The 26074-nt window shown below is 49.4% G+C and overlaps 1 protein-coding gene and 1 pseudogene across 6 annotated transcripts in view; one reads left to right on the forward strand and one right to left on the reverse strand.

Moving 5' to 3' along the window:
* Positions 1-2694: 2694 nt before the first annotated feature.
* ARHGEF10 (Rho guanine nucleotide exchange factor 10) overlaps positions 2695-26074 on the reverse strand; it is a 122481-nt gene continuing 99101 nt past the window's right edge. For all 6 annotated transcript variants that reach the window (XM_074384211.1, XM_039461090.2, XM_039461091.2 and 3 more), the window contains 4 exons: positions 25523-25665; positions 14250-14424; positions 8197-8319; positions 2695-4560 (listed from right to left, as the gene is read on the reverse strand). In XM_074384211.1, the coding sequence (XP_074240312.1) occupies positions 4046-4560; positions 8197-8319; positions 14250-14424; positions 25523-25665 (956 nt within the window). In that variant the 3' untranslated portion in view covers positions 2695-4045. The remainder of the gene's footprint in view (positions 4561-8196; positions 8320-14249; positions 14425-25522; positions 25666-26074) is intronic.
* Positions 20756-21935, forward strand: LOC141580995 (uncharacterized; annotated as a pseudogene).

The raw sequence follows: 26074 nt of genomic DNA on the forward strand, positions 1-26074 counted from the left end.
CAGCTTTGTCCTTCGTTTCTGACAAGAGCAGCCCCCACCTCACTTTCTCTCAGCTTTGTTTCTGGAGCCTGTGCCTTGCACGTGTGATCCAAGGGACTGGACTCTGGACCAGCCTGTGGGTACCAAGGGGAATGGTGCCTTCTGGGTCGCCCTGATTCTTACACCATGGCATCCGAGGCCACCTCCAGCCCTGTGTCCAAAGACCCTGTCCCAGAGGCCCCGCAGGGCAGGTTGGACTGCAGGCCAAAGGCACACACAGGGGCCTCCTCTGCATAGCAGGCCTGCCCTACCCTGGCCTCCTTTCCCCACCACTCCCCACCCCACGATAGAGCTCTTGGCTTTTGCCATCAAGGGTCAAGCATCATTCTAGAAGCCTGCAAAACGGCCCCATCTCTTCTTTATCCCTGGAAAGGGCGGTTTGGCCACAGTTGGCCATGTACCATCTACACAGGGTGCCTGCTGTACAGAACCCTCCGGAACTCAGAGGCTGCCAGCTCTTTGGCACTGGAGAGTGGCTTTCCAGCCAGCCAGCCAGGCTTAGTCACCGCCACTTACAGTACTCAGGAAAGAAAAGCCCCCGGGTGGCACCAGGGCACAGATTCCTGTGGGCAGCTTTGGTTAGGTTTCTGCTTCCAGCCCTTTTGTTTGTTTGCTGTGCGTCCAGGCTGGGCTCCCGGCCGTGTGGCTAACGGTCCTGGCTGAGCCTAGAGCTCTCTGAGTCTTACCACCCCTTCACTCTATAATCCCAACCCCACTATCCTGACTTGGGTCAATTCTGGTAATGAGAGTGGCCGCATGCCCCAGAGCCAGGCTGCTCGACCCAGCGGGAGAGCAGCTCCTACCTCCGTGGCCAGGTAGCCCATGGCAACACTTCCACACGTGGAGCCACGGCGGCCTCCCCTGCAAGGCGGGAGTAGACGACGCCTCGCATCAGCAGGGCCGTGCTCAGAAATGCGCCGATCGTGGGGGAAGGAGCTGCAGTGGCCAGCGCGCCCGAGGGGACACGCGCCTTGCATCGGCCCTGTCGCCCTCATTCTGCAGAGGAAGGAGGCAGCTCCTGACCCTCATTTGACACCCGACAGTGAGAAAACCAAAGAGCACGGACTTTCCCGTTCCTGCCCCGGCTCTGCTGCTTTCTAACCCGGAGCCCAGGACTGGGCTTATTTTTGTTAGAAACAGCAGAAGCCATTGGACGAAGGCCGGGGAGGCGAGGTAGGCACCGGGGGACCCTGCGGGACAAAATGGTGTTTTCAGCCGCCAGAGGCCTTTGTGTCCACAGCAGCACACGTGCGTCCCTCCCTGCAGCAGCCCAGGACGCCCACGTTCGCTGCCCTGCTCCAAGGTCAGTTCTTTTCCAGGCCCCTTGAAAGAGCCCATGGAGCCATGAACTTCCCACCTGAGTGCTCACTGCCCAGGCAGGGCCGGAGGGGCCTGGCAGGGAATGCCAACCCGACTGGTACTGGGCTGGTCTTCCCAGGAAATGACGCCAAATTGAAGGGCCCCCAAGAATCTCTGTTACTGGCAGGCTGGATGCTCCGCGGGGTCTTAGCAAGGCCATCTTTGGTGCCAGAGAGCCCGTTACCGGGCTGGTAACACACGCTGGTCCTTCTCTACCCACACGCAGTGCACAAACCCTCTCTGGCCAACAGCCCCAGACAGACACTGTGCTCACCTTGTGGTCTGGGGCTTTCTTTCTGGGAGGCAATCACACACAGACGCAGGCTTTTGGTCACCCCCCTTCCAACTAAGGGGAAAGCTGAGTGCCGCATGTGCAGCTGCCCCATGTGGAGCAATGTCCTCCACATCTTTCTGCAGGGTCATCACTGCATAGGACTAGTAAGCCAGGGCTGCAGTCCATGCAGCCAGGACCAGGGTGTCCCCATGCTCCCCCCGGGCCCAACTGCTGCAGGAGTTCTCTAGGAGGGCAGTAGGAGGTAAAGAGTTACACAGATCCCACTGTCTATGTTCTGCACCATCAATAGTGTGGAAAGTGTCTGTCCCAGCAAGTTAACTTTACACATCAATTTCATCTGTGCATGTAAGATGTTGTCCCTGATCTTGTAAAACACCCATAACAAAAACATTCTACAGGAAACTCACTCTACTTATGACAGAATTCAAAATGGAATGGCCAAGTACAGGCTGGGCATGGTGGCTCACACTTGTACTCTCAGCACTTTGGGAGGCTGGGACAGGAGACTGCTTGAGGTCAGGATTCTGAGACTAGCCTGGGCAACATAGTGTGACCACCATCTCTACAAAAATGTTACACAACGAAAAAAAGGTGAGGCGTCTGTAGTGGTGGTGTGCATCTGTAGTTCCAGCTACTCAGGAGACTGAGGGGGGAGAAGTGCTTGAAACTGGGAGGTTGAGACTGCAGTGATTGTGGGAGCCAGGGGCTTATGGTGAGCCATGATCGCACCACTGCCCTGAAGCCTGGGGGACAGAGGGAGACTTTGTCTCTTAAGACCAACAAATGAAAAACAAGTACGTGAGTTTCTTGAAAGATTCCCAGTGCCCACTTCCAATTCAGAGCTCTGTTCTCGGGCATGTTGCTGGGATTTAGACACGGGGTCTCCCCAGTGTGGCAAGTAGTGATACAGTCAGGAACAGACAGGCCAAGCCCTCCAACCCCCGCGAGTGTGACTGTCCTTTCTTAATTTATGCAGAAAAAGTGCAACTCGTCATACTGCATTTTAAAATAAAAAGACTTTATTTATGAAGTCAGACAGCAGCTAACAGTTTGAGAAGGCTTGGGAAGAAATCACTTTCACATGGGGAGATACATGCAACCTAGAAAATATTTGGCTATGTCATAAAATTAACATTTTTAGTCCTCTGTAAAGTGCTGAGAAATTTATTTCTGGTGACTGCCTGTGTTAGGATTTTGTTTTCTTTTTATCTGTTCAGTGAGTGAAACACTGATATGCTCACACTCACTGACAGGATGGTGTGCACTACTTATGGCACCTTGTCACGCAGGGGTGGCTCTGCAGCTGCAGGATAGAAACCTATGTGTGCTGCAGAGGAGGCGTCTGCACGACAGACAGACTGATCCGAGGTCACACTTCTTGGCCTGGGTCCCAGTGCCAGCGACAGCAGCCGGCACGGCCTTAGCACCAGGAGTCATTTGGAGCGTATGTTCAAAAGTGGGCACGGCATTCCGGGTCAACAGGAGCAAGGAGCTGCATGAAGGAACCAAACGAGACTTTTCTGCCTATTTCCCCCAATACTAAAGCACATACATTTCTCATGTGGATACTGCATCCATTTCTATGAGAATGGAGGAATAATTTGGTGTTGATGCTTGCGTCCCAGTGTTGACAGGTGCTGAGAATTTTGGTTTGAAGCAAACATTATTTGTGAAATGCTACAGATAACATATTGACTGAAACATTAACTGTTAATTTTTTAATAGAAAATGCAATATAAAAATATTACTTTGTTAAAATATACAATACACACATTATACCACTTTGGAAAACCCAGTCTATATCTGAAAGCAAATCGTGCTAACTGGATCGGTAGGTGTTACCTGGCTTTTAAAATTGTTAACAATTTTTTTTCCTAAAATTCAAAAAATATAGAATATAAATAAAAGCTGTGAATCTGAATCAGGTAAAATTATTTTTAAGAATTGTTAATAAATGGCTATACTAGTGAATACATATTTTCTCATAAATTCTTAGTCTGCAATTTCTCTAAGTAATATGATACAATAGGTCTGACGGATGAAGTTTAACATTTAGTATTTATATATGGACTACAGCAGTCAAGAAGAATGTGCTGTTTTCCCAGAACTGCACTTAATTATTGAAAATTGCATCAACCTTCTGCCTTTGGAAGTGCTTCTATTTACTTCTGCTGTACAGAAGGGAAGGGATTGGCAGGAACTCCGCCATTACGATATTGCACATTCTCCCCCAAATACTGTTTTTAATTTATTCCCAACCAGTGTAGACACAGCTTAATCACTCAGGCCGTAGGATTAGCTGAGAAGTCACCCTTGATTGCAAACTCTGGCAGCAGGAGGCAGCCGTCCTGCTTATATATTCAGCAGGGGGATTTGCCAGACCATGACGGACGGCGCCAGCTCCTCCTGGTGAGGCTGCCGGGCCTTCCTGTGCACCCGGCGGTGGCCCTGCCCGCCACAGACCACCAGCGCCGAGCCGGCCTTGGCTTTCTTGGCCCGTCGTGCTTTGCTTTTCAGTGAGACGGGATCCTTCAGGAGGTCATAGATGGTGCTGTCCTCTGATCTGTGCTCTAGAGAGCCGGAGCCGTGAGACAAGCTCAGGGACCCAGATGAGGAAGACAGGTCGCTTTTCTGAGCCATCGATCCCAGTGAATCTCCTAACCAGATGGCTGCGTCAGGGTCGCCCTGGCTCAGGGATGGACCGGCTCCCTCATTCGGAAGCGCATCCTTCTGGTCTTCGTCCTGGGGCTCAGAGCCGGGAGCCAGGCTGTCCCTGGATTTGTCCTTGTCTTTCTCCTGCAGAGCCGTGGCCAGGACAATGAATTTGACAGGACCATTGTGTGCATGGTAGGAGACCATGCCTCTTCCTAAAAAGGGAAACAGTTCAACAGCTGTCCTTTAAAGTAGGCAAATAACAGAAGGAAACGGGAACCGTGTGACTTAACACCAACACGTCTCTCCCTGCCCAAATAACGAAACCTGTAAGTACATTTCGTACTTGAATAATAGGTTACAATGAAAATATCTAGATTATACCCTGGGTTTTTCGTTACTGTGAAGAAGGCTTTAAAAATTATTTTTTTCTTTTTGGCACAAAAGCTGGAATACCATCAAAATTATTTTCTAAATAGAAATAAATTAAAATACAAAGTTGTGCTTTCCTCAGCAGTATCTCAGTTCTAATGCTTGTACTTTTCAAAGTAATCAAATAGTCATTTTTGCATTCTGTATAAAATACCGCTCACTTACCATGTGGAAATATACTGAATTTTCCTAAGTATCGACTGAAAATATTAAAGCCTGAAATGTGTTGGTTTTGGAATGGCATGACTAAACTACCAGCTGCCTGACATTTTTCATTACAAAAAAGTTCTGGGGTTCAGAACAATTTAAGTCTATAGTTTGATTAAAATTAGGGCTTTCAGTTTTCAGGTGATATGATTCACATTTTGAAGTCATGATCATATCAGAAATACCTGTAGGTCTTTTTAATGCCACACAGAGCCCCGCAGCCTCCACACTGATTCTCCAAACATCGGGTGGGTCTGGCGTGCCTTCTGGGTGCTTCACAGGCAATATAACATCCGGACAGGGGCACGTGTCCTTTCCCCAAGTGCTTTCGGGATGAAACAGGCCCCAGTCCTCACCATCATCCTACTCTGGCCAAGGCAGATGACATTATAGAATTTTCCACCATGGTGAGAGTCCATTTGCCAAAGAGCAGAGTGGCAAAATGAAGTCTGCAAGGGGCAGGAGCTGGGGGCGCTGTGCAAGGACGGGGACATTCATCACCTGGTGAAGCACATACTTGCATTCCCTGCACACCAGTGATTCCGCCCCTGGGCATGCCTCCAGGAGGGACTTGTGCCTGTGTCAGCAGAGCCAGCCATGCAAATATTCAGAGGCTTGCTGCGTAATGCAAAAAACAGGAAGCACCTAGCAACCCATCCAAAGGAACATAGTGAGGGTCCACCTCCTTTCGGGAAGCACCGAGCTACCCATGGAGAGAAGTACGGTGAGAGCATGCCTCTCTTCCGAGTCACCTAGCTATCCATCCAGAGAAACACAGTGAGAGTGCACCTCCTCCCAGGAAGCACCTAGCTGTCCATCCAGAGGAACACAGTGAGAGTGCAGCAACTCCTTTCAGGAAGTACCTAGCTACTCATCCAGAGAAATACGGTGAGAGCACACCTCCTTTCAGAATCACTTAGCTATCCATCTAGAGAAACAGTGAGGGTGCACCTCCTTCCAGGAAGCGCCGAGCTACCCATCCAGAGAAATAGAGTGAGCGCACACCTCCTTCTAGGAAGCAGCTAGCTACCCATGCAGAGGAACACAGCGAGGGCATGCCTCCTTTCAGAGGCAGGCTGCAAGCAGGGAGACAAAAGCGGAGTTGGGGCACCGGCAGGGACCGACCCCAGCAACAATGATAGAAAAAGCAACAGAAGCTGTGTGCGCCACGGGACAGCTACGGAAAGTGCAAAAATGGGAGAAGTGAAAGGAATCCTTTAAGATACAAATTAGTACAACTACAGAGGAAAACCAAAGGAATAACTGATGTAAAACTTGGAATCAGCCAGGCATGGTGGCTCGTGCCTATAATCTCAGCACTTTGGGAGGTCAGGGCAGGCAGATCACCTGAGGTCAGGAGTTTGAGACCAGGCCAGCCAACATGGTAAAACCCCGTCTCTACTAAAAAATACAAAAATTAGCCAGGCATGGTAGCGGGCACCTGTAATACCAGCTACTAGGGAGGGTGAGGCAGGGGAACTGCTTGAACTCGGGGGGTGGAGGTTGCAGTGAGCCAAGATTGTGCCACTGCACTCTAGCCTGGGTGACATGAGTAAAACTTTGCCGAAACAAACAAACAAACAAAGACAAAAAACCCAACAACTCAGAATCATCACTCCCTAGACTGTGAGCAGAGAGGGATAAGGCTGAGGAGGGGTAGCTGGGGCTCAGAGCGTGAGTCATGGCCCTTTCTAAACTGGGCACAGGCATGTGGCCTCTTCTCATTACCATTTAAACCATAAAATTGTGCATTATACACAATTCTATTTCTTTACAGGCTGAGTGTCCCTTATCTGAAATGCTTGGGACCACAAGTGTTGTGATTTCTTTTTTTTAATTTTGGAATATTTGCATTTTACTTGCTGGTTGAGCATCCCAAATCTGAATTCTTCCAATGAGCACTGCCTTTTAGCATCACATGGACACAGAATTTGGAGCATTTGACGCCGAGATGGGCAGATCACTTGAGGTCAGGAGTTTGAGACCAGCCTGGCCAACATGGTGAAACCCTATCTCTACTAAAAATACAAAAATTACTGGGCATGGTGGGGGGGCACCTGTAATCCCAACTACTTGGAGGTTGAGGCAGGAGAATTGCTCGAAGCCAGGAGGCGGAGGCTGCAGTGGGCTGAGATCACAGCACTGCTCTCCACCCCGGGTGATAGAGTGAGAGTCTGTCTCAGAAAGAAAAAAAAGAATTTGAAGAACTTTGCATTTTGTTTTGGATTTGGGGTTTTCAACATTTAAACCTGCATAGAACATAATAAAAACATAAATTAGGACATGAGTGGCAAAACTAGAATTCCTAATCCTGACAGGTGGGCCTGCCAAAATCGGAGTCACGGAAACCACCGCCAGGTCAGCTGGGGAGGAAATCACAGAAATGGAGCCCTTAGCAACAGCTCTGCTCTAAGAGTTCCTGCAAACCGTTTTCTCTGTTAGTGTTTCCCCTGGCTGACATCATCATCCGCACAGAATCTAAGGCCGTGGTTTACCTAACTTAGAAGAGTTTCTGCATCACTTCAGGCCCTGCACACACCACTTCTGTTGGCTGTGTTCTATCCATTACTGGCAATGCCACCATTTTATTAAATGGCCCAATCCCTGATTTCGAATTGCAGGTCACCTCCTGTTTTGTGCTATTAAAAATAAAATGCTGTGGCAAATTTTTTTTTGCATCGTACTTTGTTTCTAAATTAGGCTGCTTACTGGAACAGCTTCCTGGATTGGGAACCCTGATTCCAGAAACACGAGCATATTTTAAGGCCTCCAATGCCTAACGACACCGTGCTTTGCAGAAAGGCCATGCACTCCAGCTTGGGCTCCTGCTGACGAGGCAACAGCACAGCAGAGCCTTTTCCGATCCCGGCTTCCTTCCTCACAAATAAAATACAGACAGGAATGATGGAGATCCTGGCTTCCTTCTTCACAATATGAAATACAGAAAATAATGCTGGAAACTAACTGTGCCAGTAAACAGAATATGAAAACATAAGGTTCTCCTTGGACTACCAATGTGAGAAACAGAAAAGTATACACTGATAATTCCAGTTAAACAGATATAGTCTATTAAGTCATTATAATGCACTGAAAAAATACAGATAATGTGAATTGTTTAAACAATCCTAGCATGTTAAATCACACTACACACTGCCATGTCTCACGAGTCTGCGAGACAGGATGCAGCCACCCAGACGGCAGGTGCCACTCACCGGTCACTTTGGGAATCCCTTGCAGACGCGGGACTGGCAGAGCCACGAGGACTCCCAGGCTGGTGCCGACCATCAGCAATCCATGGCAGACAAGCAGGCTCGTCACCGACAGCCGCTGGTGCCCTGGGGCGGGAGACACAGAAGTGGCTTCAGGCCTGCTTTCTGCAGCAGAGTTGGTGGGATGGTGAGGGGGCGCTGGGGGTGGCACTGGAAACCCCAGGGGTCTGTTCTGCCATCACCAAACACCCTAGGGACAGGAGATGGCACAGGAGTTCCCAAACCCGAGCACTGGGCTCCCTCAACCACATGAGCAAGACAAGGGTCTTGGGGCACATCCCGCACCGCACCTGAACAGAACAGGGCAGATCCTCGCTGGGTCTCGTGGACTGGTGCCGACCATCAGCAATCATGGCACCTAAGCAGGATCTGCACAGATCTGCTCGGCCCCTTCACCTGTGCATCAAGCCCCCGGAAGCATCTTCTAAAACTTTTGCTCCTGGGCTGCGCAGCAAGTGAGCCCATGAGCCCCAACACATACAGCGGCCTGTGGCTCTTTGGGAACACAGAGGCCCCTTTACAAGTAAGGAGAGGTCTCTTAACAGGTGCGGCTGGACTCGAGCAATGGGCCCTCAGCTGCAGCTGGATCCTAGAGGGGACTGAAAGTCCTCTCCAGGGCTCTGCATGAAGAACAACATCGTCACACGGCCTCGGCCCTGGACACAGCAGGGAAACACCGCAGTGGACAGCGGGATCAGAAGGGCCTTTGAAGCTCATCGTTAGTTTGGTTTTGATCTGCTTTACAGCCAAAGATCTGAAGCCCAGAGAAACTAAACAATTTACTCTGGCTGAGACAAGGCTAGAAAGTGGCTGCAAAAGAATGTGGAAGATGCACGGCCTACTCCAAAGACCCCACCTCACCGCAGTTCACAGGGTGAGTCTGGACTTTCACGTCATTCCACCACAACTCTGACACAACTGTCAGCATCGCGGCTTTCAAAAACGAACAAGATCGTGCCCGGTGTTTCCCTGTTTAGCCCCAAAGCTGAAGGCAAAGGCGGCTAATTTAGCTTGCTCCTGAGAAGCGACGGCAAACACTTAAAGAGTTTGATTCTTCTTTTCTGTAGACATCAATGCTATTTTAAGTATCCCCACATTTAACACAAAGTTCATTTCAGATAAAGAGCATGAAAACCTGAATGTAAGATGTTAGGAAGGGAAGAAACCCTATGGGGGCGCCGGGAAAGGCTGTGGCCATGGGACTGAAACAATGGCTGGGCTTCTGGAAGGGCTCCTGAAATGCTGGACTAAGTTTGCACTTAATAACAAGAGTAAAAGCAGGTAGAAACCAGATATGAATGTTTCTGACTGGTTTGAAAGTATCCAGGAACTAACTAAAAGAGTTAAGTTCCAGGGAGTGGTTTTTCATTGCATTTTCCACGCAGTCCATGAATCAGCATCTTTAATTTTACATGCGTAAGTTGACGGCCATGGTCACGAGGTCATGTGGTCATCTTCTGATTCCAGAAGCTGCTGTGAGGGCCGCTGTCCAGGCGTCCCATGCCTGTCTGGAAGCACCAACAGTGACCTAGAATGGGACGCCAGGGCGTGTCCCAGAAGCGGCTGGGTACTGGGGGCTGAAGCCCGTGTGAGGTTGATGGTAAGGTGGGAGGCGGGGATAGCTGAGATGGGGAGAGAGGATGCGGCTGCACAGTGAAGTTGGTAAATGGGACGTCTGAAGTGGGACTGAACGCAGGTGAGCCGCTACTGGATGACAAGCTCCCCAGGAGCCACCAGGGCGTTCCTGCAGGCAGCCTCAGAGGGAGACATATCTCCCGCCCTGGGAGCAGCCCTGGAAGCTGGGAGGGGCTGGGCGCATAAACAACACCGACCAGGTTCATTCAAATAACCTCACAGACAGAACAGCGACTAGAAGGAACAAACACGTCCCCCAAGTGTGGGACAAAATGCTACCAGGAAGATTCACCCTCTGCTCTTCCCAGCCTGGAACATAAACTGAAGGATAGGCCAGGGCCACACCGACTGCTGAGAGAGGCTGACTCCCAAGTCCTCACTCTTGTTCTTTAATTTACAATCCAGTTTAATTTACCGAATTCCCTTAAGGTGAGGTCCATGGTCTTTAGAAAAGTTACATTGTTTTGTTTTGTTTTTTTAAATGGAAATTTTGGTCACTTTATTTGGTCACGTAGTTCCTGGAGGCTCTGTATTCACTCGGTGGAGACACAAAAGACACAATTTACCAGAAGGTCTCAGTACTTTTACATCAAAAATATCCTCCTTTGAACATGTGGGACAAATCAGTGAACAGCTGCCTGACGTAACCTACTGCAACCACTCAGAACCTCAACATCTGGAGTGCCGTGGACTCAGTGGCCGTAAACGCTACTCCTCTATAACTTACAAAGGTAATGACAGCGCTAACGAATATGCATGTTAATTACAGACCTTCACCAACTGTTAGTTTGTGTGGAATCTGTTGTGGCTTATGTGAAAGAATGGCTGCCAAAAGGTTTTCAGAAATGGATTCCAAATAGAAGGAGAAAAACCAGGTCCTCAGCTACAGATTCACAGATTCCCCAGGGGCCAGCATGCTGAGGTCCTGAGGAAGGAAGGTTTCATCAAGTTGTGTGAACTTATACAAAAGGTGTGGGTTATAGTACAATTTGCTTTTTTTTTTTCCTTCAAAATCTATTGTTTTTGGCCTGGCAAGTCTTGATTTGCAGAAGCGACTTGACTTTTATATTCCAGCAATAGCACAAAAAGATGACTTTATTTCTTGTTCCCGCACACATACACACACACACACACACACACACACACACACACACACACACCCATTTGAGCACAGTCATGAATACAACTCTAGAATGAAAGTTTTGCATGTGTGCACACAGAACTCAGAGGACGTGTGTGGGTCTCCAGGAACCATCGTGGACAACGAGGAGGAGAAGAACCCAGGAGTGCTGATGATCCAGCAACCTCGGCGTCCGCACACAGTATGAACACACCCCGACCGGAATGTCTAAATGCAGCATGAAAGGCAATAATGCTTATTTCTTTGAAATACTGGCTTAAAGGCAAAGAGGACTGGACAGAAGAGATGAGGGGAAAGGATGCTCTGGCCTACTCATTCCCTCTGAGTCACAAAATGCAATGAAAATCAGAACAATTTCAGACCATGCTGTACCAAGGATCTTATAGAGAATCACTGTCAGAAGCATCACAAAACTGAACTGGTGTCACCGTGGTCTGCTCTGACTCGCACACCTCTCTGCTAGTGACGAGGCCACGGCGGCAGCAGACCACAGCCTGGGAGCAGGGAATTGAATGGGTAAAGCAGTAAGTGTCCCCCAGAAATCAGTGAAGCTGGAGCGGTTTCAAACTTAGTACTGAAATGCTGGAGAAATCTGCCATGTAGAGGCATGGTGCCCCATCTGGACTGATGCATGTGTTTACTTTGGCGCAAGTCTAAAATGCAGACCTGCCCATGTGCGCAGGAGTAAGTAAAGACCCACAGAGCCTACAGGGGAGCAGGGGGATAAGAGCATGCACTGTGGCCACGCAGAGCCAGCCCAGGATGTTGGAGGGGGCTGGGAGGGTGGGTGCCAGGGGAGGGTGGCTCTGCAGAGCGCCACGCATCTGCTGGCACCAAGTGAGAGGCTTGTGGCGGGCTTGGGATGGACCTAGCACCAGCGACTGGAAACCATGAGCTGAAGGGTGAAAAGTCCCGAGGAAGGGAATCTCAGCGCCCAGCCACAAACAACTCTGCCGTCCAAAACAAGCAACACAGGCAGCTGCGGTTTGCCAGAATCTGTGACGTGCGCACCCAGGAAGGGCTCTGCATTCTACTTCTGGGTGGGTGCAGGACTGCTGGGTGCTCTATGCCTGGAGGGAGACAGAATAATTCCAACTTCCTCTTCTGCAGGATAGGTCAAAGATGGATCCAAAATGAACATCAAGAATCTGCCAAACAGGCACAGCTTTCACACAGCAGCAGCAGGGAGGCGGGTGGGACAGGCAGCTGACGGTGGGTGGGTTGGGTGGGGTGGGCACTGACAGCGGGGTGAGGTGCTTGGACGAGGGGGTGGGGTGTGGAGATGGGTGGGGGTGGGTACTGATGGCACGGTGGGGTGCTGGGATAGAGTGGTAGGTGCTGACAGTGGGGTGGGGTGTGGGGACGGGGGGCAGGGATGGGTGCTGACTGGGGTGGAGTGCTGGGGTGGGGGGCAGGTGCTGACAGTTGGGTGGGATGCCTGGATGGGGGTGAGGCTGTGGGTCCCCAGAGCGCGGACTTCCCTCTTCTCCTTTGCTGTTCATAGCCTGGGCGTGAGTGCTGTTTGCTTTTATTAAATCGTGTATAAGGGTTATTTTGTTAAGAAATCAAATTCCAAATACAAACTCCACTCACACTTGCCAGAGTCTTCCCGTCGTTAGGAGTTTCTTTCTGATCCTAACTGGAGAGGGATGAACACCAAGTGTCCTGCAGGGCTGCTGCATTTCCGTGGCAGCTCTTGGAACTCTGGAACCGGGGTAACCGTGCCGGCTTTCTCAGGATTTGGAGGCTCAGAGGCTGGAGCCCGTGGGAGGTCGAGTGGCAGGGTTTTTCCCACGACACCCTCCTCACCTTCCCTTGTGTACAGAACTGTGAATACTCGGACACTCGCTGCCACGTGAGCGCGTGCTTTGGCAATTATGGATGTGACTTGGATCGGTCCCAACAACGACAGCCCATTCCTGCAGCAAACATTTGTTCCAGCAGCGAGTGCTCCAAAGGAAAGACAAGGTCTGCAGCAATGTCCGTCTACTTGGTGAGTGACAGGGACTTTACCATTTTGGTTCTCTAAATATAAACCTGCATGTTACATAAACCTCCTTTTCCTCACTAATAGAAATCTGCAGTATTTTAACAGTGACTTGTACAGCGTTAGCCCCAAAGAAAAGAACAGCTATCGAGGACTCTGGGTGCACCAAATACATTCACCCTCCCATCTCCGGTGACGCAGACGCCCCAAGGAACATCCTCCTCGTCCTCCTCATCCTCCTCATCCTCCCCTTGTCAAAGGATGGCCTCACGCACATTCTAGAACCTGATCCCTAATCACTGTTTTTTTTTTTTTTCAGTGTATCATAAATGGCCCCTGTCATGGACTCAAGGTTTGCGTCTCCCCAGATTTCTATGTTGAAGCCCTGCCCCCAGTGGGACAGTGTGAGAAGGTGGGGCCTTGGGGGGTGATGGTGATGAGGTCCCCATGATGGGATTAATGCCCTTACAGGAAGAGGGGGAGATGCCAGGGCTCTTGCTCCACCACATGAGACCCCAGCCAGAAGGCACCAACTGCAAAGCAGGAAGCAGATCCTCCCAGAAACCTGCCTTGCCAGCACCACAGCAGCCCCCAGAACAGGGAGGAAGGAGCACTCTCTCTCACTTGTAAGCCAGCCCGTCTGTGGTGTGTATCACAGCAGCCGAGGGGCTCCGAGGCAGAGCCCTTGCTCCATGCCTCCCCCTTAATACTGCAAACGTCTTCCAGTACCCACCGGCAGGCAAAGAACCAAAACGGCCCTTCCACCAACCCCACCGTGGCCTCAGGTTACCTGTGAAGGAAGCCACTTGGGACCCTCCTCATTTCTTTCCTCCACATCCTGTTGTAGGACGATCTTCCCCAAACTCAGTGTGTAACAGCCATCTCCTCTCCCCTGCCCAAAATCTTCAGTCACACCCACCAGCAACAGGGCATTCACAAACATACGCCTCTGCTGGCCCCTCCCAGCCCCGGGGCGCCTCCTGTTCCGCGTTCTTCAGCCTCTCGTCCTGGTTTCCCCAGGGCCTTGTACACCGACGATGAGAGATCGTCTCCCACCCGCTCTGACCTACAGAGGCGGCACTGCCACGCGGCTCTTCCCAGCAAGCGGCTCCTTCAGGGACCTCTGTGTCCTCACCAGGAAGGACTCAGGTGTAGTCGCCGCTGCACTCAAGTGCAGTGCCGACTGCACTCCACACCCCACGTCCGTCCCCGGGCTCTGCCCCGTCCCCTTACCTGGCAACATGTTGTGAACTGGGGTGGCGATGTTGATGTCCTGCAGGTGCTTGAGTGTTTCAGTGTGGAAAAGGCGGAGCGTGGACCCCGAGGTGAAGGCCACCCAGATCCCGACACCGGCCACGGCCATGTGGGAGATCACCATGCCTTCCTCCTGGTGGGCCTCCAGCTGACCCTGTGAAATCGAGAGATCATGGGCGGGTGTCAGGATGCGCCGGAGTGACAGCTCCACAAGTCTGCTGGCCCTGTGGAATGAGTCTGAGCAGTGCCTGTCAGGCCCGTGCACCTGGAGTGACATTTAGCAGCTGCATGTCGCTCTGTAGCAGCAGGCTTTGCTCCAAACCACAGCCCTCTCTAGCAGCCAAACACCAGCAACCCAACTGCCAACCATTCTCCAATCACCCTGGTTCCTTCGTGAGCCCAGACAATGGCCATTCCAAAGACACAGCCACGGTGCACCTGCTAAGAGGTATAGGCCACCGAGCTTGTGTCCAGGAGACACGGGTGAGAGGAGGCATAGGAGGAGGGCCCGAGCCGTGGGGACTGAAGGAGGAGGCCGATCCATCCCGCCAGGCCCGTCAGAACCTGCCTGGAACTTTCCCCAAGCTCTCCAGGCTGGGTGTGAGGCCCCACCGCCTGCCTGCAGCTCAACCCTGGTTCTGAGTCTGTGCCCCCTCCTGGCTCTGCTGCCCTGGAAGGAACCTTCTGCTTCATGCAGCGTGGTCCTTCTGGAGCTTCCAGGCTCAGCTACAGCCCTGGAGCCCCAAAAGCTCGTCCCAGCAGCCCGCTCTGAAGGGTCCCACTGGAGCCAGAGCCTGGGCCTCAGCCTGGGCCCTCCTCACCCCGCAGCCAGCAGGGGCTGCTCATGCAGCGACCTCCCGCATGGCCTCAGGGGCTGCCTGGCATCCAGGCTCTTTGGGATCAGTCCCAGGAGCACTGTCCCTGCCCTGCCCATCAGGGATTGGAGGGGGTGGCAGGGGGTGGCCTGGGATGAAGCTTAGAGACACGGTGCCCCCAGGAAGCAGCAGCCTCACAGCTCTCGAAATTAAAGAAACTCACGATCCTGCACAATTATCTAAAGTAAACTGATGAAACTCATAAAAAACCCAGGTAATATCCAGGCTGACATCTCTGCCCTAAGAGTTGTTCCACAGTCTGTGAATAGGGGGAAAGACAACTCCCCCCATGGTGAAGACTGCCGACTCTACACAACACACATGCCCTGTGGCACCAAACCCCCACCTTGCAGCACCGTGCCGCGCCCAGCACCCAGTGGGCAGGAACTCAGGGATTTGACTTCAGCAGATGGACATCCCATGTTCCCCAGTATCACCTCTTATTTCAGATGAGATGCCATGAGGAGCAGAGGGAAGAGGAGGACCCCGGCTCACACGGGGGGCTGCAGGGCCTGAGAGCAACACCGTATGAGGAGAGGGCTGGGCACTCAGGCTGGGATTCTGAGGGAGGCGACACAGTGCGGGAGGCTGGCCCCTATGGCCATGGGTCCCTTCACTGTGGGTCTCGAGTACGCTCCACATCTGACTGTCCACCCCCTGGAGCAAACTGGAACCCTGCCTCCCCAGGTCCCGGGATGTGAAGTGAGGAGCCCTGCTTCTAAAATGCCCATTCTAGAGTCAGCCCTGTAAATGCCTCTCAGCATATGCACATAGTTTCCTCATATAAGATTTCTTCAATAATCACAAGTTGAATTTAAATATATGTCAATGGAAAGGAACTGGTGTTCACAATTGCAAAGGAGGCTGTGTCACCAGCTTGCGACTCAGTTCCTATGCAGAGAATCCAGCTCCTACTCCCCAGCGGAACACAAATCTCACACACAAAGATCACAAGTGTTTTTATGAACTGAAGCCTCACAGGATCTTCACACTCTGAAACATCTGGGCTGAGCAGTGTGGGAGAAAGAACATCTTCCTGGGAGTTGGGAAATCTGGGTTCAGATTCCAGATCGTTCTAGCGAAGGGCTATTTTTGGTCCCCTCCTCCCTCTGACTTGGCCTCCTTCGCCACAGAGGAAAAGGCGTGCAGGCCCACACGCCCCCAACACACCACCTCCAACTGCAGAGCTCCCTGAACGCACAGAAGCGCCTCCTCCCAGCACTGGCTCCTTCCTGCCCTTCTCCTCACCGTCCTCCTGGCATGGGGCCCTTTCTCCTGCTTCTGTCATTTAGCCCCAAAACAGGTACAAGTCTCACTCATCTTAAATAAAAAGGAACAAGAGGAAAAAGGAAAGAAGGAAAAGCCGTGTGTCGTCTTCTGGCTGCGCAGGTCCCCTCCTCCTGCGTGTGCCAGGCAGGCTGTTCCCAGCAGCTGGCTCAGTGCCAGCTCGTCCACCTGCTTCAGGCTGACACGCGCTAACTTTCCAGCCACCTCCAAAACGGCCACCTCCTTTTGAAAAAAAAACTGAGCTATAATTCACATATCATGAAGTTCACCCTTTTAAAGTGCACAATTCAGTGTTTTTTAGTATATTTGGAAAGTTGCCAACCTTCACCACTCGTGAATCCAAGAACATTTCATGACCCTCATGCCCCCTTCCCCAGCCCCTGACAACCACTCATCCACTTTCTGTCTCTGGGTTTGCGTCTCTGACATTTCATATAAACAAAATCCGACAGTGTCTGGCCTCTTGTTTCTGGCTGCTTTCACTGAACGTGGCGTCTTTCAGGTTCATCTGTGTGTTGGTGTCAGGAGCGGCTTCACTCCTTTCTATGGCTGAATCAAATCTCAGTGTGTGAAGGAACCACATTCTGTTTGTCCACCTGTCAGTTCATGGGCGTCTGGGCTGCATTTGCTTTTTGACTGTTAATAATGCTGCTATGGTCATTCGTGTCCACATGAACATTAGGTTCTTTCGTATCTACACCTGTGATAGGAAATGCTGGGTCACGTGGTAATACCGTGAGTTACTTTTTGAAGAACTCACAAACTGTTTTCCCACAGATTATGCCATTCTGAATCCCCGTCAGCAAGGTGAGAGTCTCCCATGTCCTCACGTGGTCTCCAGTACATGCTGGCTCCACTGACAACATTATTCTTGCCATCCCAGTGTGTGACATAGAGTCTCGTTGTGGCTTCGCTCTGTGTCTCCCTCGCAAGCAACAATGCTGACAATTTCCTCACACGTATGGGCTGACTGTACATCTTTGCGTTTCCTTGCCTTTAACAGGGTTATTTTTCTTTGTATTAACTTCTGAGAGTGTGTTAGATGCTCTGCATACCAGATCCTTCTCACATGAGCTGTACGTATTTTCTCCCACTCTGTGGGTTGTCTTTTCACTCCCTTGATAGTGTCCTTTGAAGCAAAAAGGTTTTAATTTTAATGAAGCCCAATGCATCAGATCTAAGAAACCATCGAGTCAAAAGTCACGAGGATTTACCCCTATGATTTCTTTTAAGGTGTTTATAGTTTCACCTCTTATATTTATGTTTAATTCATTTGAGGTAATTTTGTATGTGGTACGAGGCAGGGGTCCAATTTCATTCTTCTGCACGTGGATACCCAGTTGTACCAGCAGCACCTGTTGAAGCAGCGATTCAATATTCAAATGGAATATTTTTGGCACTGTGTTGACAATTATGTGACCACAGACACACATGGTCTCGTCTATGTCACTGATGTATGTGTCTTTCCTGTCCCAGGACCATGCTGTCTTGATTACTGTGCCTGCGTGGTAAAACCTGAAATTGCAAAGTATAAGCCTCTAATTTTGTTCTCTTTCCAGTTTATTTTGGTTATTATGGATCTCCTCCATTTCCAGATAAATCTCGGGATGTGGATGTCAAGTTTTGTTTTTTTGTTTTTTTTAAAAAAAAAAAGCAGTGGAAATGTTTATAAGGATTGTGTTGAATCTGCAGATCCATTTGGGGACTGTTTTCTCTTTTACAGTAGAATGTCTTCCAATCTATGAACAGAGGATGGCTTTCTCTTTATTTAGGTATTCTTTAATTTCTTTCAATGATATCTTGTAGTTTGTGTAATTTTCTCTAAGGATTTTTCTTGTTAACAGCATTATAAATGAAGTTTTTCTCCTTGTCTCATTTTCAGGTTGCTTGCTGCCAGTGTACAGAAATTTAATTGATTTTTATATACTGATCTTGTATCCTGTAGCCTTGCTCAACCGGTTTACTACTCCAGTAGTTTTGCTGCAGATTCCTCAGAATTTTCTACATACAAGAGGGTGTCATATGCAAATGGAAATTTACTCCCTCTCATCTGGATCCTCTACCCTGGTTCCCTTGCCTGGTTGCTCTGCCAGATCCTCCAGTACTACTGTGAACAGAAATGCTGCAAGGCACCATTGTCTTGTCCTTGATCTTCAGGAGAAAACTTTGCTTTAACCTTAAAGTATGACGTTAGCTGTGAGTTTTTTATACATGCTATTTGGCAGATTGAGGAAAAGTCACTTCCTATTCTTAGCTTGAGTGTTTTTATCATAAAATGGGGATAAATTCTGTCATGCACTTTTTGCGAATCAATTGAGATGATCATGTGGTTCCCCCCCCCCATTATTCTGTTAATGTGATACTTTCCAATGATTGATTTTCACGCCTTGAACCATCTTTGCATTTCAGGAATTCATCTAATTTTTCCAGGGCACACAATCCTTTCACTATGCTGTTGACTTCACTCTGCAAGTCTTCTGTTGAGAATCTTCGCATCCATGCTCACAGTGGATACTAGTCTGGGGTTTTCTTGTGGTGTCTTTGGTATCAGGGTCACGCTGACTTCAGAATGAGTAGGAAGGATTGTTCCCTCCTCATCAGTATTTTTGGAGAGTTTGGGAAAGAGTGATGTTAATTCTTTCAAGGTGTTTGGTTAGTATTCGCCAATGAAGTCATGTGGTCCTTGGCTTTTTGCTGTTGTTAAGAAGTCTGTAATTACTGAATCAATTTCCCCACTAGTTTCAGGTCTATTCAAATGTTCTATTTCTGTTTCTTCATGATCCCATTTTGGTAGTTTGTGCCACCCTGAGTCTGTCTGTCTCATCTAGATTATCTAAGCTGCAGGCCACCTGCTGTCTGTTTCATGTACAAGTCTCCATCACAGCTGGGTCCTTGAGCCAGTTCAGAATAAAGCAGAAATTACTTCCTGGAAAACTGTTTTGGGCAGAAAAGGCAACTTCCATAGACAGGATTTTAAAAAGCAAAACAAAAACCGTGGTGTGTGAGGGAACTCTGGTGTGACTAGAGAAAAAAGGAGAATAAATAAGGTTTCCAAACTTATGGAAAGATGGTTTTAAAAAAAACAAACCCACAGTTTGCTGGCCATCAGACCTGGAGTTTTTGAACCAGCACAAACTCCTTGGTTCCAGTCCCCAAGCGTCTCATACCCCATTAAGCTGCAGGCAAAATACTCTTCTGAAAACAAATTTCATGACATCTGTCCCGCGCTGAAAACCCTTCAATGACTCAGCACCATTCGCAGCAAAAATGCTGTTCAAAAGAAAACTACGCAGAACTCTGCTCTAAGAAGTCAAGTCAAAGGCAGCTATCTTCAGGGGCATGGGGATGTCTGCACGGCCGATGCCTCCCACAACCCCCATGAACTGAGCCGGTGACAGGGCTCAAGCTCCTGGCCCCGCACTGCACTCACAGGCCACTCTCTGCTTCCAGCACCCCTCGGGGACTAGTCTCAAAGCCGGACGTGTCTCTCCCTCTGAGGTGGCATCCTGGTTTTTCTCCTAGTCAATCCCTCCTCACCCTCGACCAGCCAGCTGCACAGGCACCATCCCCAGGCAGCTGCCGAGGGCCCTGTGGCTACAGGGACATGTGCTTGCCTTGATGCTCTGCTGCTGTTGTGAAGTTTGTAGTAACTGCGGGACGCAGGGCTTGCTATGCCAGCCTGAGGCCTGCTGGGAGGGTTGCCCTCGAAACGTCCTCAGCATCCTCACTCATGCTGGCAGCCCAGTAGTCCTGGGACTGAGAGCTGGGCCTGTGTCTTCAGTGTCTTAACCATCTGTGGTTTGTTTTTGCGCAGTGCTAGGTACCTGGTGAACATCTGCTGTGTTTCTAGTGGAGGACAGATCACATGGATATTACTTTAGCACTGACGTTGGGCATGGTTTCTACTTTCTCTGAGCCTTGGTTCTCTGTTTGAAAATAAGAACACTGGGCCACAGGGTCTCTGTCTCCATTTGCCTTGAGAATGTGTAATTCCCAAGGTGTCTGAAAGAAAGCTGACTACGGACTGGGTTTCAACAGTGTTCAGGGATCTCTGGACTCTTCTGCTGACTTGGGCCTATTGTTTTGTTTTCTGTTTAGATACAGAATGTTGCTCAGGCTGGCCTTGAACTCCTAGTCTCAAGCAGTCCTCATGCCTCAGCCTCTCGAGTGGCTCGGATTACAGGTGTGAGCCACTGTGCCTGCACGGGCCAGTTTTGTTGCCCTGTGTCTCTTTCCACACAGTAACAAGAATTAAATTCCTATGAGGAAAAATGCATGCCTGCAGAAAATCACTGTTACACTACTTAGGTCATCTTTAATATCTTGTCTATTTTATGATTTCACTCTGTTTTTCCCTTCAGTGGAGGATGGGGGGAAGAAAGCTATTCCCTCTCTTCTCTTTCTTTCCTTTCATCTGTCAAGAGCATTGCATATTGTAGAAAATCAAGTGTATGAAATAAGAGGTTTGCACTTTAAGCAGCTGTAGTCATTTAACTGAAACGAACTGTGATTTGTGACTCTAAGCAACAATCCTGCAAAGGCAATGCCCCCCAGAAACTCAGAATGATTTGCCCTTTCCTCAACGTCAGATCCCTTAGAACTGCATCCGTGTTCCCAGCACTATGAAATTTAAACAGCAATCGGACAAACCCAAGATTAAGAGCCATTTGCAGTTGGAAGAAAACAGATGCCTTCCTCTCCCCTGAAAAGTCCAAGTGACTGGCCAGCACCGTGCGGCAGCTCAGTGTCCACAGCATGTCTTCCCATCTGCTCCTGACGGCCCTGACAGGCAGGCAGGTGGCCCCTGGCACGTCGGAAGTGCTGCACCAAGCACCTGGCTCAGTGTCTCTACTGGTTTTCCCGGTGCTGCTACGGTATGGTGCCAGAGCTGGGACGGGGCCAGCCACTGTACTGGTAACTGTACTCTTTCCTCCACTGGCAGTCACTCCGGGAACACCGGAGCCTCAGAGCCTCAGGTGCCTTTTTCTTCCAAATATCGCTGGCACCTTCCATCTCGCTCAACCCAAGCCCAGATCACATGCAGCACCCAGGCAGGCACTGTTCTGGCAGCATATGGCCATTTGGGACAGAGACCCCCCAGCAGCTGCTGCCCCCCAACCCCCACCATCAGCAGGGTGGATGCACACCTGGGGCACAGATCCTGTGGGCTCAGATCCTGAGGGCTGCACCAGCCCCTAGCCACAGTTCCCTGCACAACGGAATGACAGGATCAATTTCATGTTTTCAGAGGGAGCAGACTTTTGCTTTTTTCTAAAAATGTATTTAGTTATTTTGGTACCAAAATGCAAGGAAAGAGCCCTATATCTGGATCCAAACACATTGCTTCTCTCCGACATTTACAGCATATAAATTCTTTGGAACACGTGGAAATAATGTTTCAACTGCATTTAAGTCACAATCTGGAAATGTTACGTTGTTCTGGAAGCTTCCTGGTGACAGCCACAGACAGCATCATTCCAGCTTTCTTGTTACTAATTTATGACAAATATAAAGCAGTTTTGGGAGAAATGCTTTAAAGAAATGTATTATTGTTGCTTCTTTGTGGGAAAAAAGCAAATATGGACTAACCAAATGTTGTGTCTGGAGCCTGTATATTTAATCATAATTTATTCTAATAACAAATGACAGGTTCTATAGGCATGCCCTTTGCTAGGGGCCCTCACATCACACTTCACCCACGAGCAGCCTGAGAAAGGAGAATTACCCCCAGCTATGAGCTCAGACAACTGAGGTCCAGGTAGGTGGCTCATCCAAGAGAACAGTATACCACATGGCTGAGCTAGGACGTGAACCTGGTGCCTCTGTAAATACACAATTACTAGGATGGCTGTACTGATCGTATACAAGGAAGTTGTGACAGCATCCACAGGGCCGCCCTGCACAGCAGCGCTGGCTAACCAATGGCTCCATGTGAGGCTGAAGGCTTCATTCTTAGGACCCATGAAATAAGAAGCTTCAGACGGATATGAAAAATAACAAGAACAATACTGCCAAAAATCATGTCACATGTTCCCCGACCACCCTGTCCAGCTATTTGCCGTCCTAGTCTAGCAGGCCAGGTCTCAAAGGATGTGGGGGAGGCTGTGTCAAAAACAGACACATACAGAGGAATGCTATTCATGATCCACGGAGGAGCATGGGCCTCCAGGCAGCCCAGGACCCAGGGCCCATCTGCACCTTGCCCCAGTGTGGATCTCACATCCCTAACCAGGCCCGCATCTCCACGGACCAGCCGAGAGCCCTTTCCTTATGAAGACGGCATTAGCCCACATTCCAACGCTCACCGGCAGCACAAGGTGCGTCTGCGTGGCAGCTCGGGAGCCACGTTCTCTCTGAGACGACAGAGCATGCCACCTTGGGACATCCTGAAACAGGTCTCAGGAGTGTGTGCAAATGTGATTCATGAAATACCAGCAAAATGTCTTAAAGCTCCTAACCTGGGGAATCGATATATCCCTCCTAACAATGGTCTATCCAAGCATTTTTAGAAGCCCATAATGATAATATTTCTTTCTGGATTTGTGGTGATTTAGTCATTAGAGCATCTTCAGAGGCTTCAAAGAGATGAAATTAAACCCCTCACCCCAACTGAAGGCATTCTTTCTTATGACCTTTTTTATGAGGGTCAAAGGAATTTTTTTTTTTTTTTTTTTGAGACAAGGTCTCACTCTGTTGCCCAGGCTGGTGTATGGCAGTGTGATCTTGGCTCACTGCAGCCTTGATTTCCTGGGCTCAAGTGATCCCCCCACCTTAGCCTCCTGAATACCCAGGACTACAGGTATGCACTACTATGCCCAGCTAATTTATAGATTTTTAATGATGGGTTGATCCATTTCATTGGCTGAAAAAAACACCTCTGTTATCAGGGTTTGTTTACGGTCAGTGGGGACAACACATGGCCAGGAGCAGAGAGGAGAAAATAAGACAGTGCAACCTCGTCATAAACACCACACACGATACGGCTGAAATACACAGGTGTGACAAGCAGTATGTGGCCTTTTCCTTATGACTTCAGGAATGCCTGTTGAGCTGCACCCACACACACACTGGCACGTCACACAGCCACTGACAAGAGCAGACACGGGTGGCTTCGCTGGGCACTGCAGCCTCCCTGGGAGTGAGCTCAGCGTTCCACAGCCTGCCTGCCCACACATGCCCTCATGGGTGCACATTTAGGAACACTCACAAGGAGAGGGAGGGCCTCCTCCCGCTGCCCGAGCTCACCTGCTCCGTGGGGCACAGATGCCCTTATTTCCCCAGCTCCTCCCATGCGCATGCATTTAGGACACTCCCAAGTGTTTGCCATACCAACAAGGCTGCAAGGGAACTTGTGAGTGTGAGTGCACAAGCTCCTCTGTGGAGTGGATTTCTCCAGGGCAGGGAACTTGCAGGAAGACCTTATAAGCTCCAGTGCTAACTGGTAACAGGTAAGTGTCCTCTGAAGGGGCTGCCCTAAGGCCCCACAGTCCTGAGAACCCCGTGCCCCCACAGTCTAACTGGGTCGCATGTAGCATTTACCTTCTGTGAATCTGAATAAAGGGCACCTTGAAGACCAGTGGTTGCCCGGGCTGGGGGAGGGAGGACTGAACAGAGAACAGAGGATTTCCGGGGCAGGGAACCCTCTTCACGAGGCTGTAGTGGTAGGCAATGTTACGATACATTTACCCAAACCCGCAGAAGCACGGCACCAAGCGTAAGCCCTCAGTGAATCGTGAACTCCGGGTAACGATGACAGGCCCGTGCAGGCTCTTGGACTGTGACAAACGCACCACTCCGGGAGGGCTGATGGGGGCAGGGGCTGCGGGTGTGTACGGAGCTGTACGTGGAAAATTCTGTACTTTCCACTCAGTTGTGCAGTGAACCTAAAACTGTTCTAAAAATAGTTTATCAATAAAATAGTGCCTTGCTTTAACAGGCAATTTTAGTTGCTAACAAGGCTAAGGCATATATGTATGGGTTTATGGTGTATTTGTATTTCTTTTTCTGTGAGCTGCCTATTCATGTCCTTACAGCATCTTCTATTGGGTTGGTTATCTTTTTCTTAGTTTAATAAGAAATCTTTGCATTTAAGAACATTAACTTCAGTCATATATACAGGAAATGTTTTCCCAGTTTTTCCCCTATAAATATTTCATACACATATTTAGATTTAAACAACGTTACTAAGCTGTATCATTTTATTTATTATGGTAACTTCTGGGTTTGTGGCATGCTTGGAGAGGCTTTCTCCATTGCAAAGTAATAAAACCATCCTACGGCTTTTTATCTTAGAGGTTTACAGTTTCATTTGATGTTGAAATTCCGTCCATCTGGAGAGTTTAGAATAGGAGAGGGCTGGGGTCGGAGGGCCCTCTGTGTTTCCCCAGTGCGGCCCACTCGTCTCCCCATTCTTTGGTGAATGATCCATTTAGCCCAGTGAATTGAAATGTCACCTCAATCAAATAAAAATTTTTCCTGAGTCCTTGAGGACTCTAAGTTCACACCGAATACATTTCTGAAGGCAATGTTTCTTTTACTTAGCAGGTAACCAGTGAACACAGCTAAATGGTTAAAAAATGGTTAGTTGACTTTTCTTGCTAATCTTGTCTTTCTAAGCAAAACTTAGAAGGAATTTTCTTTCCCTTTCCCTTTTTTTTTTTTCCTTTTCTGAAACATAATCTTGCTCTGTTGCCCAGGCTGGAGTGCAGGGGTGAGATCTTGGCTCAGTGAAGCGTGAACCTCTCGGGCTCAAGTCAGGCTCCTGCTTCAGCCTTTAGAGTACTTGGGACTATAGGTGTGCACCACCATGCCCAGTTAATTTTTATTTATTTATTTATTTATTTTTGGTAGGGACAGGGTCTTACTTTGTTGCTCAGGCTGGCCTGGAACTCATGAACTCAAACGATCCTCCAACCTCAGCCTCCCAAAGTAATGGCATGACAAGCGTGAGCCACCATGCCTAGCTGGAAGGAATTTTCTTTTAGCACATGGCCACAGACAAGAAGCCTTTTTGACTTCGGCACTGGAAGTCAGCTGAGCTGTATCTGACAGGCATCTTTTCTGCACTGTGTAGCCACCCGAGCGACTCACCTCTACAGCATGAGTCTCCACACTGATGATGAAGACTTGACCTCCAGAAGCTGCCCACAACGTGTCTTCCATCATGAGTAGACTTCTAACGGGCAGGACGCCTAACTTTATCACTTTTTGAGGTTCTGAATCCCAGGATCCATCTTAAAAGAAAAGACGTAATTTCATTCAAGTTCAGTATTCTGTACATAGGAACAGGAAAATGGGATCATGTATCCTTTTAAATAACAGACAACCAAAAGAGTATATGTAGTATAACCCTTGTGCCTGATCCTGTGTGTGGGGGGATCCACAAGCTGCCAGCCACACCAATCAGCCCATGGAGCCTGGCAGGAAGCACACACAGCTGTGGCATGCACAGCTCGGGCCCCCCACCTATCCCCGTCACGTGCGTCCCATACAAAGCACTCATTCACCCTGAATCTCAGCTTCCTTACTGTATGATGAAGACCATTCTACCACTAGCCTCAAAGGTTTCAAAAATTAAAATAAAATAATGCGTGTAAAAAGCTCAGCACAGTACTCAACACACAGGTGTTCAATAAATACTTG

The sequence above is a fragment of the Saimiri boliviensis genome, chromosome 13 (assembly GCF_048565385.1).
Source record: "Saimiri boliviensis isolate mSaiBol1 chromosome 13, mSaiBol1.pri, whole genome shotgun sequence".
NCBI classification, from domain to species: Eukaryota; Metazoa; Chordata; class Mammalia; order Primates; family Cebidae; genus Saimiri; species Saimiri boliviensis.